This window comes from Nannospalax galili, unplaced genomic scaffold (genome assembly GCF_000622305.1).
Source record: "Nannospalax galili isolate Female #2095 unplaced genomic scaffold, S.galili_v1.0 scaffold57, whole genome shotgun sequence".
In the NCBI taxonomy this organism is placed as follows: domain Eukaryota; kingdom Metazoa; phylum Chordata; class Mammalia; order Rodentia; family Spalacidae; genus Nannospalax; species Nannospalax galili.
Genome location: NW_008340555.1, coordinates 1679135 through 1693696, shown reverse-complemented (window position 1 = coordinate 1693696; position 14562 = coordinate 1679135). Strand labels below are relative to the sequence as shown.

General features: G+C 38.6%; 1 protein-coding gene across 1 annotated transcript in view; it reads left to right on the top strand.

The window, feature by feature from the left end:
• Nucleotides 1-14562, top strand: part of Nrg3 (neuregulin 3) — a 667715-nt gene that overhangs the window by 614540 nt on the left and 38613 nt on the right. The window contains exon 4 of the mRNA XM_008835598.1: nt 9295-9397. Coding sequence (XP_008833820.1) covers nt 9295-9397 — 103 coding nt within the window. The remainder of the gene's footprint in view (nt 1-9294; nt 9398-14562) is intronic.

The following is a 14562-nucleotide window of genomic DNA, read 5'->3' as shown; positions in this document are numbered from 1 at the left end:
AAACACACTTGTTCTTAGCAGGTGCAGATCCCCCAATTGTATTTACACCTGACATCTTGCCACTAGTTCTTACCCATTGACCACTACTTAAATACTCACTCAACATCTCTACTTTGATATTTTGTATGTTCTTCAAATTTGGTAAGTCATACGCTGTCTATTTTTCCATCCAAATCTGTACATTTTCTATCTTAGTAGATGTCATCGGCATCTTGTGCCTTGAGTTTTACTAACCGTTACCAGTTACCTCTGTTGCCTCCTTCTCCATACTGGTTGTTACTGTTGTGGTCACTGGTGTGTCCATCCCCGCTTTACCTGCGCTGATGCAGCAGTCTCTCATCGGAACTCTGCATCTGCTTCAGCCCATTTCATCTTCCCCTAGTAAGAGGGAAGGCTATGAAATTGTCACACTGTACTCCTCTGAAGTCCTTCAGTGACTTCCTGTGAGAATAGTAACATATCCGTTGCATACAGTGTCCTCCGTTGCCTCTGTAAGGTGCTGCTGCATAGCTTACAGTCCACATTCTTGCACACACTGCTCTGTCTCTTACTTTTGGGCCTTTGTCAGGGTTGTTTTCTCTTCCTGGACCACTACAAACATCCTAGTCCTTGTGTCTCAAACCAGCTCCTAATTTACATTTCATGTCTCTGATCCCAATCCCTCTGAAAGAGTGGACATCTCCTGTTGTGTGCCTTTGCAGCATTATAGACCTCCTCTGTGTAAGGAGTTTGAATTTACTTTCATGTTTGTTTACTTGTAGGCTGACTGCCCTCCTAAGTTTTTAAGCCCAGGATGAGAGTAACATGTCTGTGTCTTTTCCTTTCATCCTTAACACCAAACATGGTGTCTGTATAGAAGTGACATTGGATAAAAGTCAGTACATTTTTTGTACTTAGAAGGACATTTAGAGGAATTCTGATTCATGAATATCTTACAAATATTTCTGGTCTATAGAAAAATTAACAAAGTCTTTGTTGCTGGGGTTTTAGGATTAAGAGAAAATATCCCCTTCTGAGGGTAAAAAGACTCAATAGGACTCAGGCCACATGAACTGGTAGATCCATAAGGGAAAAGGTATGTCCATTGTGTAACTAACAGATCCCTAATGTCCTGAGGACACTTGGAATTTTCCCCTTGACTTCTCTTTTGGTTGTTTCTCTAGCTTTTAATTCAGCAAAGTTCCTCTGCTAGCTCATTTCCTATTACCCTTCCTGATACAGCTTTCCACATTTAGGTAATGTTGGCTTTTCTTTCCCGAAAAGAATGTAGACTGTGTTCCTTCCTGCTTTATAAGAGTATACACTGAGATGCTTCTGTATTTTTAGCAACATGCTACTAACATGTGATTATTGATGATTCTGTTTGAAGAGGAAAAAGTAAAGGTAAATACCTTTCCAAAATCATACTGAAAATTGGCAAGGCTCAAATTTCAACTCAGATGCCTTTGACTCTAAATCTCACACTGTCCACTACAGGACTTTGATTCATAATGACTTATAATGATAGCTTAAGAAACTATTAATAAGGAGATAGAGAGATGGCACAGTGCTTAAGAGTACTGGCTGCTTTTGCAGAGGACCTGGGTTTGATTCCCAGCCCTCACAGGGCAACTAACAACTGTCCATAACTCCAGTTCCAGGGGATCTGACACGCTCTTCTGACTTCTGTGGGCATTGCACTACATGGGTGCATTTACATACATGCAGGCAATACACTCATACACATAAAAATAAATAAATAAAATATTAAAAAAGAAACTATTAATCAAATAAACTAAAATGTTCACCAGCATCAGTTGATCTCTACTCTTGCATAAAAAATTTTGGCCATCACTGTTTAAGCCAAATATCACAATTTTTAATCAGGTAGAATGTTTTTGAAAAATAGCTAGACTTTATTAACGGGTTTATTGTACACTATATTCTTATAAAAGTATGCTTGACATAATTCCCACAGTACATATAGCTAATAGCACTGCCTTTAGTTGAGTGAGAAAACGGGTTTTAAAGTCATGTAGTTATGATCATTTATTAAAGGTGACCATGACCCAAACTTCCTGTTTCCCAGCCTCTTGCTACACTCAAGTCCTTGTGTGACACTCTGAGTCAGAGGCACCATCACCTTGGCTGCACCTGGGTTTGTAAAATCACTTGCAGCCTTTGTGGTTTTAAATTCACTCTTATTAAAAAGAATATTATTTTTATTTTATGTTTGAGTATATTGCCTGCATGTGTATAAGTGCACCCATGTCGTACAGTGCCCATGGCGGTCAGAAGAAGGTGTTGGATCCCCCGATACTGGAGCTATAGGCAGTTGTTAGGTGCCGTGTGGGTGCTGGGAATCGAACCTAGGTCCTCTGCAGGAGCAACCACTGCTCTGAAATTCTGAGCTATCTCTCCAGCCCCTTAATTTCATTCTTGATTTAAACTTAGAAATGATTCTTTGCATTTCCCCAGACTCCCATGACTACCTTCAAATAGGAAGGAACACAACACATAGATGTTACATGGAAATCATTCACATTAATAGAAACAACCTTAATTTTGTTTTGTTTTGTTTTAATGGGTATTATCATCTGTCATTCTCAGGTTTCTTATTAGTAGTGGCAGGATGGAGTCGGCTGTCATATGAAATTCACATGTGTTCCAATGTAGTCAGACCACTGCAATTCAGTGAGATAAAGATGCTTTGGATTTTTTGTTATTTTGCTTCCAATATCAGCTGGAAATTTTAATGAGCTTTTTCTTATGTGGGGTAGAAAGGATGACATTTTTTAAGATGGCAAGGTGTGTCAAACAGGTCTCCATGACATATTCTGCATCCATTTAACATGAGCACCAAATGTAAAATGATCTCAGGGCCTGCTTGACCCCCGTATTAGTCCTGCCCCACTTTGGTTTACTTTACATTTGCCAATGTAAATTTTCCAGCCTGAACCAACAATGAAAATGTAAATGAAGCCTAAAAACTAGAAAAGATAGGGTACTTCTGAAACATTAGTTTACAATGCACTTTTCACAAAAAAAACAACTTGAAAATATGTAATCATATTTAAAGAGAGTCTATGGTGCATAGTGTTGGAAAAAGAAATAAAATTGTTCCTACAAGGTAGCCTCTGGTTCATGTTGGTTTTGAGCCAGGTGTGACCCACCTGGGACCCATTTGCCTGATGGATTTGGTACACTTTTGCCTGACAAATGATGGTGTATAGCAGTTGGCATTGCTAGTCGAGAAACATCACAAAACACAGCTCCTTTTTCCTGCCTCTCAAGATTTCTATGGGTATTTTGAGAGAATCTCAGAAAGTTCTGATGTAAGGAATTCCATGCCCATAAGCTGTGAATTGCCATCAGCACCAAATACACCTAGGCTGAAAGATTAAACCAGCAGCACCAGTGCAGACATGGGGTATGTTGTGACTAGTGTAGACACGATTAGAAGACTAAGGGTGTTTCTACCTGTTTAGACCATGCTAGGGCTGCCTTTGAGGCCTGGAGACAAGTGATTTCACCATTTTCTTTGTGGATCTATGTTCTGTGAAGAGGACTTTGAGAATACAAACTTGCAGGAGGCCAGAAGAGATGAGATAACTCCCAGTCGGAGGAGCCAGGTATAGAGGTAAAATGGATAGGGTCAACAACTGGTGCTCAGCTTGGGAAAGAGAACTGTTCAGGGTCCAGAAGAGTTGTGTGAAGAGCAGAGATGCTGAACTCGAAATGCATATTGGGGATAGGATCAATAGAACACATGTAACTTACATGAAAGGACTCCTGTAAACACAGAGATATCCATTCGTTTATTCATTTAGGTAGCAGGCCTCAGCCCCTCAGCTAGGTGAGAAGCTCTATATCAAGAGCTAAGGAAACTGTACTGATACAGTGAACAAATCAATGGAGAATAGGTCTCTCGAACCACTGGAGCCTACAGCATAGTGTGAGACTTTTGGGCTAGTTGCATTTAATTTGAAGTCAAGAAGAATGCTCATTAAAACACAGAAGAGTATTTCAGAGACACAGAGAAAGAGAAAACCCATCGGCAGGCATCAAGATGCTATGGAGTAAAATATCGGGCATTTGGGAGTAGAAGACAGGCTGCCGCATTAAACACTGGAGGAGCTCTACTTCTTAGATCGCTGCTCTACTTTGCTTTTGTGGCTCTGATAAGACAATGACCAAAACCAACCTGGGGAGGAAAGGGTTTACTTCATCTTAGAGCCCTCAGGACACAATTCATCAGTGAGGGAAGTCAGGGTAGGAACTCAAGGCAGGAATGGAGACAGAGACCATAAGGAACGCTGCTTACTGGCTTACTTACCCCTGGCTTGCTCAACTTCTTTTATAATGCCCAGGCACACCTGCCCAAGGATGGTACCACCCCCAGTGGGCTGGGCCCTCCTATATCAATTAGTAAACAAGAAATTCCCCACACATCAGTCTAATGGAGGTAATTACTCAAGAGTTTCCCTTTGCCCAGGAGACTCTAGTTTGTGTCAAGTTGGCAAAAACTAGCATAATATATTGAATGTCTGTGACATTATTTCTAGTCTAACGTGGGATCCATTAATAGGCTTAATAGTGATATATATATACATACTAATGGCCATATATGCATATATATAAATGTATATGTATAACTTAATTTATATTAGTTTCATATTTCTTACTGTATATAGGATTTATGGGAGTATAAAAGGAACTTAAAGTGCTGAGTATTTTATATTCTGAAAATTCTTTATAGTCACAGTATATTCCCTATATTGATTTTTTTGCTTGGGACTACTATTTTTACAGCTCTGAGATGAAGTGAACCTAATCTAAAATGTTTAACATGACATGATGAGGCATAGTTATCCATCTATGAAATGGTCATTAAAATTAAGATAATGAAAATACCTATAACTTTTAAAAGTTACTCCTGCCACTTTGTATTCTCTCTTGTCCTTCTCTAACCCTGACCACAGATATCCATTCCGTCTCTGTTAATAGTTTCCAGTTCCTAAAATTTTATGTGATTGAAAGGGTCTTTGACATTATACTTTGTATAATTATTTTGAAACTCTTCCTCGTTGTTTACTTCAAAAGTCAATTTCTTTTTTTATTACTGAGTAATGTTCTATTGTATGGATATAGCATAGTTCGTCTACTAAACTATTTATGGGCATTTAGCTAATTTTCAGTTGGTTGTTATTAGAAATAAAGGAATTTATATGGACTTTTTTGTGCACACTGAAATTATTCTTTCATTTAAGTTAGTTCAATGTCAAGGAATAGAATCACTAGATCATAATGTAGATATAGTATTAATTCTGTGAAGCAATTTTTTTAAAGTCGCATATCATTTCCACTAAAAGTATGTGAAAACTCTAGAGGTCTTATGGTTCCATATTCATGGTAACACTTAAGATAGTGAGTCTTTAATTTTAGCTAGTTTTCTTTGTTTATTTTTGTTTATTTGTTTTTTGAGACAGGAGCTCCCTGTAACCCTAACTGGCCTAGAACTGGCTATATAGACCAGGCTGGCCTTGAGCTCACAGAAATCCACCTGCCTGTGCCTTTAGAGTGCTGGGATTAAAGGCATTCCCACCACACCCTACTTAATTTTAGCTACTTAATTATGAGTTCACTTACCTCATCATAGTTTAATTTGAAATTCTATAATGTCTATGTTAGTATCTTATTGATATTTATTTATCCTCTTCATTTCTTGGAGATATATTTATTCAAATTTTGCCTATTTCAAAATTCAGTTGTTAATCTTCTTTAGCCATGACAGATTCTAATATTAGAGATTTGTCTCTTCTTTTAATAGAATTTTTGCTAATTTCATATGATATATTTTTATTATACTTAGATCCCCTTCCACATCTGCAAACCCTCTTTAGGACTGCCCCATCCAAATTCATGTACTCTATTATTATGAATTAAAGAATTAAATTTGTATTCCCAAATGCCCTTTGGTGTGGGTCTATCCCCTGGAGCCTGGTCAACCTACCAAGAATTTCACATTTAAACAAAATTGACTTTCTCCCTCCCAGCAGCCATCAGTTGCCAATATGTCTTCAGATAGGAGTGGGGTTTCTTTTTATATCCCCATGTCTATGGGTATATATTTTGCAAATATTTTTTTCCCAGACTGTGCTTTTCTCATTCATTTCCATAAGAGTATTTTTGAAAATCAAAAGTTATAATGTGGCTGAGACTATACTAGTGATATTATTTATAAAGTAAGTCTAAAAATACTTTGGAATGTATATCTTTTATATATTAAGTTTTCCAAACCTACAATACTAATATTTTCTCATTTGTTTTCTTATAAATTATGGTCAATATCTACTTTATGCACATGACTCCATTATTCTAACAATGTCATTAACTTTTTTCATTATTGAAAGATTTTCATACCTTTGTAGAATTTTAAGCAAATGCATTTGCAAACACTTCTGGGCTCTCCTTATGTTCCAAAATACTTTTATACCTCTGGAATAAGACCAAAAACAAATTGTTGTGAATACTGTAGCTTTTCTTCTGTTTAAAGTCCTATAACTTTTTTCTCTTGAAAGAATGTTTTAGCCATGCTGGATCTGTATTTTCCTATAGAATTTAGGATCAATGTTTTGATTTCTTGAATAACAAACTGTCTCTAAAGAGGTTTTTTTTTTTTTTTTTTTTTTTTTTTTGAGACATAATCTTGCTGTGCATCCGGGTTGGCCTCAATATCTCAAAACCAATCTCTTTCCTCATCCTTTAGAGTGCTGGGAATACAGGGATGTGCTACCAGTGTAGCATTGTATCTAACCACCCTGGGAACATTGCACATCTTAGTGTGAGTCTTCTAATCCTCATGCCTGGTCCATGCTTCTACTTACATACCATTTCAAGTCTCTCAGTTTTGGTACAAACTTTCAAGAGTCAAGACTTGTGTGTGTTTTGTCAATTTTGACTATATATATTTTCAATGTTCTATACTATTGTGATACATTTCTTTTCAAATCCAGACTTTGGGTAGTATAAATATACACCACTTAATGTTTCTTCCTCTATCATACATCCTTGTATCCTGCAAACATGCTAAGTTCACTTACTGGCTATCCTAGCTCCTTTGTGGATTCCACAAGCTTTCCTGCACAGATGATCACATTGTCTGAGAAGAAAATTTTGCATCAATTTTTCCAAAAGGGAACACCATTAGGACTGTTTCTTAGGCTTTGTTAAACTCTTTCATAATGTAGTCATCAGATTTTATCTTAAAATATTAATGTAGTAAATCAAAGCAGTATTTAAACTACATTGTAGTATATCCACTGACATTCCCCAAGACGACTCCACTTATTCATGATGAACTGAACTTTGTATATGTCACTATATATGTTTCCTTGGATTTTTGTTAAAAATTTTTACATTTATAATAACAAGAGCTGCTTTCCTATAATTGATTTTCATGGTTTTGTCTGTTTCTTTTTTATCAAGATAATGCTGTTCTTGTACAATAATTTGGATAAATCTCATCCCCTTAAGTTGGTCAGTCATGGAACACTCCAGTGAGATGAGAATGGAAACAAAGGAATTAGCTTTTGATAAAAATGGAGACTTGCTCTAACGGAATGATTATCTAACAAGACTATGTATGAGAAACACCTGAAAATGTATTTAACTCAACTTTGGTTATTATAAGGTCCAAGATGAATACAGTAGCTGTCATTTACAAAAAAGCACAAATCTCCCCTGGTTGCTTTCTATATAGGAGATCCACATGTTGAGAAATTTTCCTACTCTGGACTTCTTGAAGCATTTCCTACATCCAAAAGCAGCACAGTCCCCTGAGAATTTTCCAGAAAGCAAGTGGTCTGCTCTTTCTAGTGCTGCTCAGTAATTCTCTGGGATCAAGTAAAGGAAGCCAGTCCCCTAGTACCCTTCAAGTGGACTTCTAACCACCCTAAAGTTTGAGGAAATTAGTGAGAAAGGAGGAGAGAGGGAGGGATGAAAGGAGGAAGACAGAGAGAGAAATGCAGCTAATTTTGAGCATTTGTTGATGGAAAGTCAGACTATCTCATCTACACTGGCATCTTTTTTAACCTTAGCACTTGGGAAGGTCTGAGCATAAGTGAAGTGAGGAAGGGCCAGCTGTTTGAGTAGTGTTGAAATGCATGGATGATCATTAGGAAGCTGAAAAGCAAGCAGTGTTGTAGTAGACGGATGGTCATTAGGAATTTGGAGGGTGAACTGCTGACATTGTTGGTTTCTTGATGTTCATCTAAGAACTATGATTGTTAGATTTCATTGATGCATATTTGCTCAGTTTTAGAATCTTCTTCCATGCTCAGAGATGCTCAAGGTTGCAGGGTGAAGGCAGTTACTTGGATTTATATGTGACTCTGTTACCATTGGGCAAAGGGGAAAATACCCAGAATCAATAGAGGAGAGCTTTTCCAAGTAAGTTAGTAACTATGACCATGCCTTACAGTCTTCAGTCTGTTTAAAGAGAGAAATGAAAACAAAAGGATGATAATTTACAAAGAAAACGTGTGTGATAGTGCCTGTGGATCCAAAGCTCTGGATAAGATGGAAAAACTATTTCAGTAATCATATTCTTCAAAAGGAGTTGGGAGTATGAATTGTCATGGCAGAAAAATGAAGCGTTTGCTTTTGAGTTGCCTATTTTGTAGTAAGAGGAGACAGGTACCACACTGGTGTGGAGGTGAGGCTACTGTGCCAGACTATGGACACTGAGAGGCTACAGACTGGGTGAATGAGATGCTTATGGGAGTACTGAAATTCTCTTTTATGAATGATGCTAAGCAGAGCAGTAGGAAGATGAGTAATTGACAAATGTCTAAGGACTGAATCAGAGTCAGAAAACAGAGAAATACTATCATCACGGGATCTAAACTTGTAGTTATCACTAGCGCAGGAGCTGCAGGTAAACATACATCTTTCTAACTCATTATTTTGATAGCCACCACGATTTCCAAAACATTTTCTCCTAGCATGTCCTAAGGTCAGAGAATTATTTTATAACCTGATATTACAATTATTATGTGTCTGAAAAGGACATCCTTTTCCGGATGTGGCTATACATATACCCCCCCAAAAAATAATTAAAGTAGCAACCAGTCATCCTGTAGAACTTTGTGAAGAAACACTGATGTATATCGTCCTCATGTTTTTCTCCTATTCATGACAGGAACAAAAATGTTGGCTTTGAAAGACTCGTACCAGCTCAGAAGTACAAAGATGGAGATTGCTGCCTCTGTGCCCTGCTAGCATCCATTCTAATTCTGTTTTTCAAATCCACAGAGAGTGAAGAAGTTTATCAAAGGCAGGTGCTGTCAGTCTCATGTATCATCTTTGGAATTGTCATCGTGGGCATGTTCTGTGCAGCATTCTACTTCAAAAGCAAGTAAGACCATTTCTCTGGCGTTAAAAGGTTACTTCTCAAAGAAAGCACTTTTCTTTTGCGTTCAGCATTTCAGCTCAAAGCAGGGGATCCTTTGTAAATTGGAGCAGCTATCTGCAAATGACTCAGGACTTTTCATAGGCTACAGTGTATGCATGGAGGTGGGGGCATCTCAGGTGCACATAGTGATCATTTACAGAGTTTAATGCTTACCTGCATTAAAGACTCAGTGACTGCCACTTAAAGGATCTTCCTAATGGGAAAAGGGACACTGCTGTGAACCTAAATGCTGCCAAGTGTTGTCTTGCATTTTCTAAAGAAAAAGTAATAGAGAGAAACACTGTTCTTTTCCAATTTTACCTTGTGCTCATAAAAGTTTAGCCATATATATAAAAGAACACCAAATAATGTGCATTGGTTCACCATTCGGAATGCACAACTTGAATATTCTTTCAACTTCACTTGCCAAGGAACTATCTGTAGATGAAGCTACTTATTGGTGATTCGTAAATTAGAACTAAGCATACATATTACATATATATATGCAATGTGTTCATAGCTCTATTTTGGTAAATGAATTTGAATGGAATTATTTATGGGAATGCAGATGAAAACATTAGCCTGTTGGATCCTTGAGCCTTAAATCATCAGCTCCAATTTCATCCCTGCAGTTTGTCTGAAATCAAAGCCAATGTGAAATTCCCTTTCTTAAGACTTTAATTTTTCTAACCATTTTATCTTCTAAAAATTGATCAATTTCCAGATATAGTTCATAATGCCTGTAAGTTATCCATGCCAGTTTTTAAAGAGAACTACAATTATGGCTTTAAATAAAAGAACTGAGGCATGACTGTAGAATTATAACAACTATTTTAACATTTTCAGAATGCTTTAGATTTTCAGAACTACTGTAATAACAGCACAGAGACTTTCCCTCTACTGTAGACTTGGTTTCCCCTATTATTAGTGTCCTGTATAGTGTGGTAGTCTCATTACATTAATGTACAATAATTGTTCTGTGTCACTAATGTCCATACATTTAGATTTCTTTAGTTTTTGACATAGTGTCCCTTTTCTTACTCAGACCCTCATCCAGGATACCACATTCCATTATCTGTCAAATCTCCCAGGTCTGGTCTGTGACAGGTCTGCTTCCCAAACATGGAATATTGGTGCCAGGCATACTGGGATTTTAGTCATTAAATCTCAACTTTTATAATGTGCTTTCTACTGCATTTTTCAAATTATGTGTTAGTCAGCTTCCGGTACTAGAACAAAGTGCCTGAAATAATTAATGCAGACTTATTTTGGCTCAATTTTGTATATTTCAATCCAAGACTGATTAGCCCCATTTCTTTTGTGACATATTGAGGCAACACATCATGGCAGACTGTGACGCACAGGAAGGCCTTTTGCCTTATGTGAACATGTGTAGAAAAAGAGGAGGAGAGGCTGGAGAGATGGCTGAGTGGTTAAGAACGCTGAATGTTCTTCCAGAAGACCCAGGTTTAAATCCCAGTGCCCATATGGCAACTAACAACTGTCTGTAACTCCAGATCCAGGGGATCTAACCCCCTCTTCTGACTTCCACAGGCATTGTACAACATAGATGCACTTCCATACAAGCAGGCAATACACTCATACACATAAAATTAAAATAATAAAATATTAAGAAAAGAAAAAGAGGAAGAAGCAGGGTCCCACTGTCCCCTTCAAGGACATGTCCACGATGACTAGCAAACCTTCCAGAAAGGTCCTACTTCTTGTAGTTTCTACCAATATCTCTGAGTGCCAAACAGGAAACTAAATGAAACACACAGACCTTTAGAGGACATTTTTAGATCCCAGCTCTACTAGATAATATGAGAATTTGTTTTAAAATACTAACGTGTATAAGCAACAAGGTAGACAATTGCAGCTCCAGGGTGGTGACTCTCAGTTCTAATCTAGATTTCTGCTATAAACCACTCTACCATATTGGTTCAAATCATCCTTCTGCTGGAGTACACAACTTGAATATGCCTTAAATTTCGCATGCCAATGAACTATCCATGGATAACGATACTTAATTGGTGATTCATTCAGTGAAGCTGACCACACTGAGCCAGGGCTGTTTTCATAACCAATTTGGGATTGTGGCTGTGATTTTATCTCAACCAGCCACAGATGCATTTGGATTGCCAAGCTGCCATTGACTTACTGTATTACTGAGAATATTTCACTGCATTTTTTAGTCTTGGTTTCCTTTTAAGTAGAATCCAAATAAAAATAATGTGTAGCTTACAGATCTGAACTAAGGATGAAATGAGATAATTCTGTGAAGGGCATACATAGTATTTAAAAGAATAAATCACTCACCATGGCTTGCTACTGTTAGCACTCTGGAACTTAGAGGCCAGATGCTCCCAAGTCAAGAGCAGCACCATAACCCAGAAAAGGTAGCAATACTGAGCAGGGCATTAGAAGTGTCTTCTTGCAGTAGCCTAGTAATGTGTAAGAAAGGAATTGTGTTTACCAGTAAGTAACTTACCATAGTAAGTAATCACTTATTCTTAGAGTATAATTTGCAGTTGTACCACATTTGGCAAAATATTAATTATATTAATCACAAAATATATAGATCAGCTGGATAAGTAAAGGACATCTATCTTAAGGACTGTCAGTCTCTCTTCCTGAGCAACAAGGGGGATCTGAAATCAACATGTGCTCCTGGGGCTCAGTGAGGTAAAGCTGTGGAATACAGGCATTGTTCAGTGTCAAGATTCCTCAGAGGAGCAAGTCAATGAAAGACCACCCATTGGGATGCCGTCCTTCAGCCTGATCTAACAGAAGAGTTAGTGGCCATCGATGGCTGCTGTGGGAGGAAGAGTCAGTTTTCTTCACGGATGTGGCTCCTGAACTTGTATTAACAGTAAAATGTACACGTTTCAGCAATCTGCTTCTGTCGTAAGCTAGCAGCTTCTGAGTAAGAGATTTGGGGCTTATAGGAATGCTCTGGTGTGCTGTTGTGATTCAGGTCAGCAACAGGATTTTTAAAATTTATTTTTTGCCTTTTTTATGTGTACAAGTGTTTTGCCTGCATGTATATAAGTGACCACTGCATGCAAGCCTGCAGAAGTCAGAAAAGGGCACATAGGCTACCCTGGAACTGGAGATAAGGATGGTTGTTATCTGCCTTGTGGGTGCTGAGAAGACTCAATCTTGTAGCAGAGCAGTCAGTGCTCTTAACCACTGAACCATCACTCTGGTCCCAGCAGTGGAGGGGTCAGTCCCCAAGTTGCCAAAATACAATCCTAAAAAGAGCTATCAATCAACCTGCACTATCATAACTCACCTTCGATGGCAGATCGGTGTGAGGCTTTGACGATTACACCATTGCCCCACATTGGGTACAAGACCAAGTCAGCTTCAGAGCGCTTCATGGACTTGCTCAGGCTCTCACTGTACCCCATTCCAGCTTTTCCTTCTGCACAGCCCTGCTTTCTTCCCTTCCCATCCCTTTGATAAGTGCTCTACCAAAATCCCCCCAGTAAAATCCCAAATGCTGTGTCCTTCTCAAGGCCAACTTCCTCAGGAACTCAACCTGTGACCCTCCAAATAACCAGTACCAACAGGTATATAGTATCTACTGTTCCATTATACACATCCCCTTTCCAATGCTTTGGGCCAGAGAAACTTCAAATGCACTAGTCTGTCAAGTTTTGGTCCTGATTTTGTCAGGCCTGTAGCATTCTGGAATGCAGTATAGAGACCTTTCCTTCCCCAAAGCAACTGTTTTCAAAGGAATGCTAACAGAAAAGCAGTCAAGTTTAAGCATTTCCCATTTTCATTTGCTAAAGGAAGAAGGAAGAAAACAAAGCAAAACACCTTATACTTAAGAGAGAAGAGCAGGAACTGAGGGACGGCAAAGAGCTGAAGGCAGGTTCCAAATGAAAGACCACTGATTTTGAAATATTACCAAGTCAGGTCTTGAGAAGAGATAAAGGAAGAGCCACTTATTTATTTATTTTTATTATTTTTTAATATTTTATTTATTATTTTTATTTTATGCGTATGATTGCCTGCACGTATGTGAGTGCACCACGTTGTGAAATGCTGCAGAGGTCAGAAGAAGGCATTGGATTCCCTTGGAACTGGAGTTAAGGATGGTTCGTAGTCGCCATGTGGGTGCTTGGAATTGAACCCAGGTCCTCTGCAAGAACAGTCAGTTCTCTTAACCAGCTAAGTCATCTCTCCAACTCCCCCTTAAATGCCTCTTAAACAGCCTTTTCTTCCCCAGGAGGATACCCCTAAGGTGTTGAGGAGGGGTCTTTTAGGAGGTGCAGCAGTATACAGGGGCAGTGGGTCCTAGGTGGGTCATTTTAGCCTCTGAGCCTGGTTCTCTGCCAGCAGGAAAAGGTCAAGAATGCACCCCTCTTGGAGTCCCTGAGAAGGGAAAGGACTTTAGCTGAGCACTGTCCAGCCTCCCCAGAAGCTACATTCGGTGAGGCTAAATTCAACTTTTAAGAGGAATAGTAGGAGCCAGGTGTGGTAGCTCAAACTTTAATCCCAGCACTCAGGAGGCAGAGGCAGGTGGTTCTCTGTGAGTTCAAGGCCAACCTGGTCTACCATACAGAGTTCAGCTGGTGGTCTACCATAGAGTTCCAGGCCAGCTGGAGCAGGAGAGTTTTATGGACAGAAGATGTCATGAGATCCCCTGGAACTGGAGTTATAGATGGTTGTTAGCCACCATGTGGGTGCTAGATTTTGAACCCAGGTCCTCTGCAAGAACAGTCAGTTCTCTTAACCACTGAGCCATCTCTCTAGCCCCAGAGCCACTTACTTAAATAAAAGGGAAAGAACACAGGAAATACATTCAGATGTTTTGTGAAGAACATTTCTTTAAAAACTTGTATTTTCCAGACTCTGAACTATAGGATTACTGAAAAGACAGTGCTTCATCTACTTTAATTCCAGGGGTATAACTGAGTGTTTGCTCTGTGCCAAGCATCCTTTTCCAGCTTCATGATGATTTATTGACTAGCACCTCCAGACTTCCTGTTTGCTTTTAGAATGAATCCCTGGTTATGGCTGCAGTATGCTTTTGAAATGTTCATATGATAGACTTATTTTTTTTATCAACAGTTTACAGATTTGTTGTTAAGAAATAGAATATTACAACAAGATTA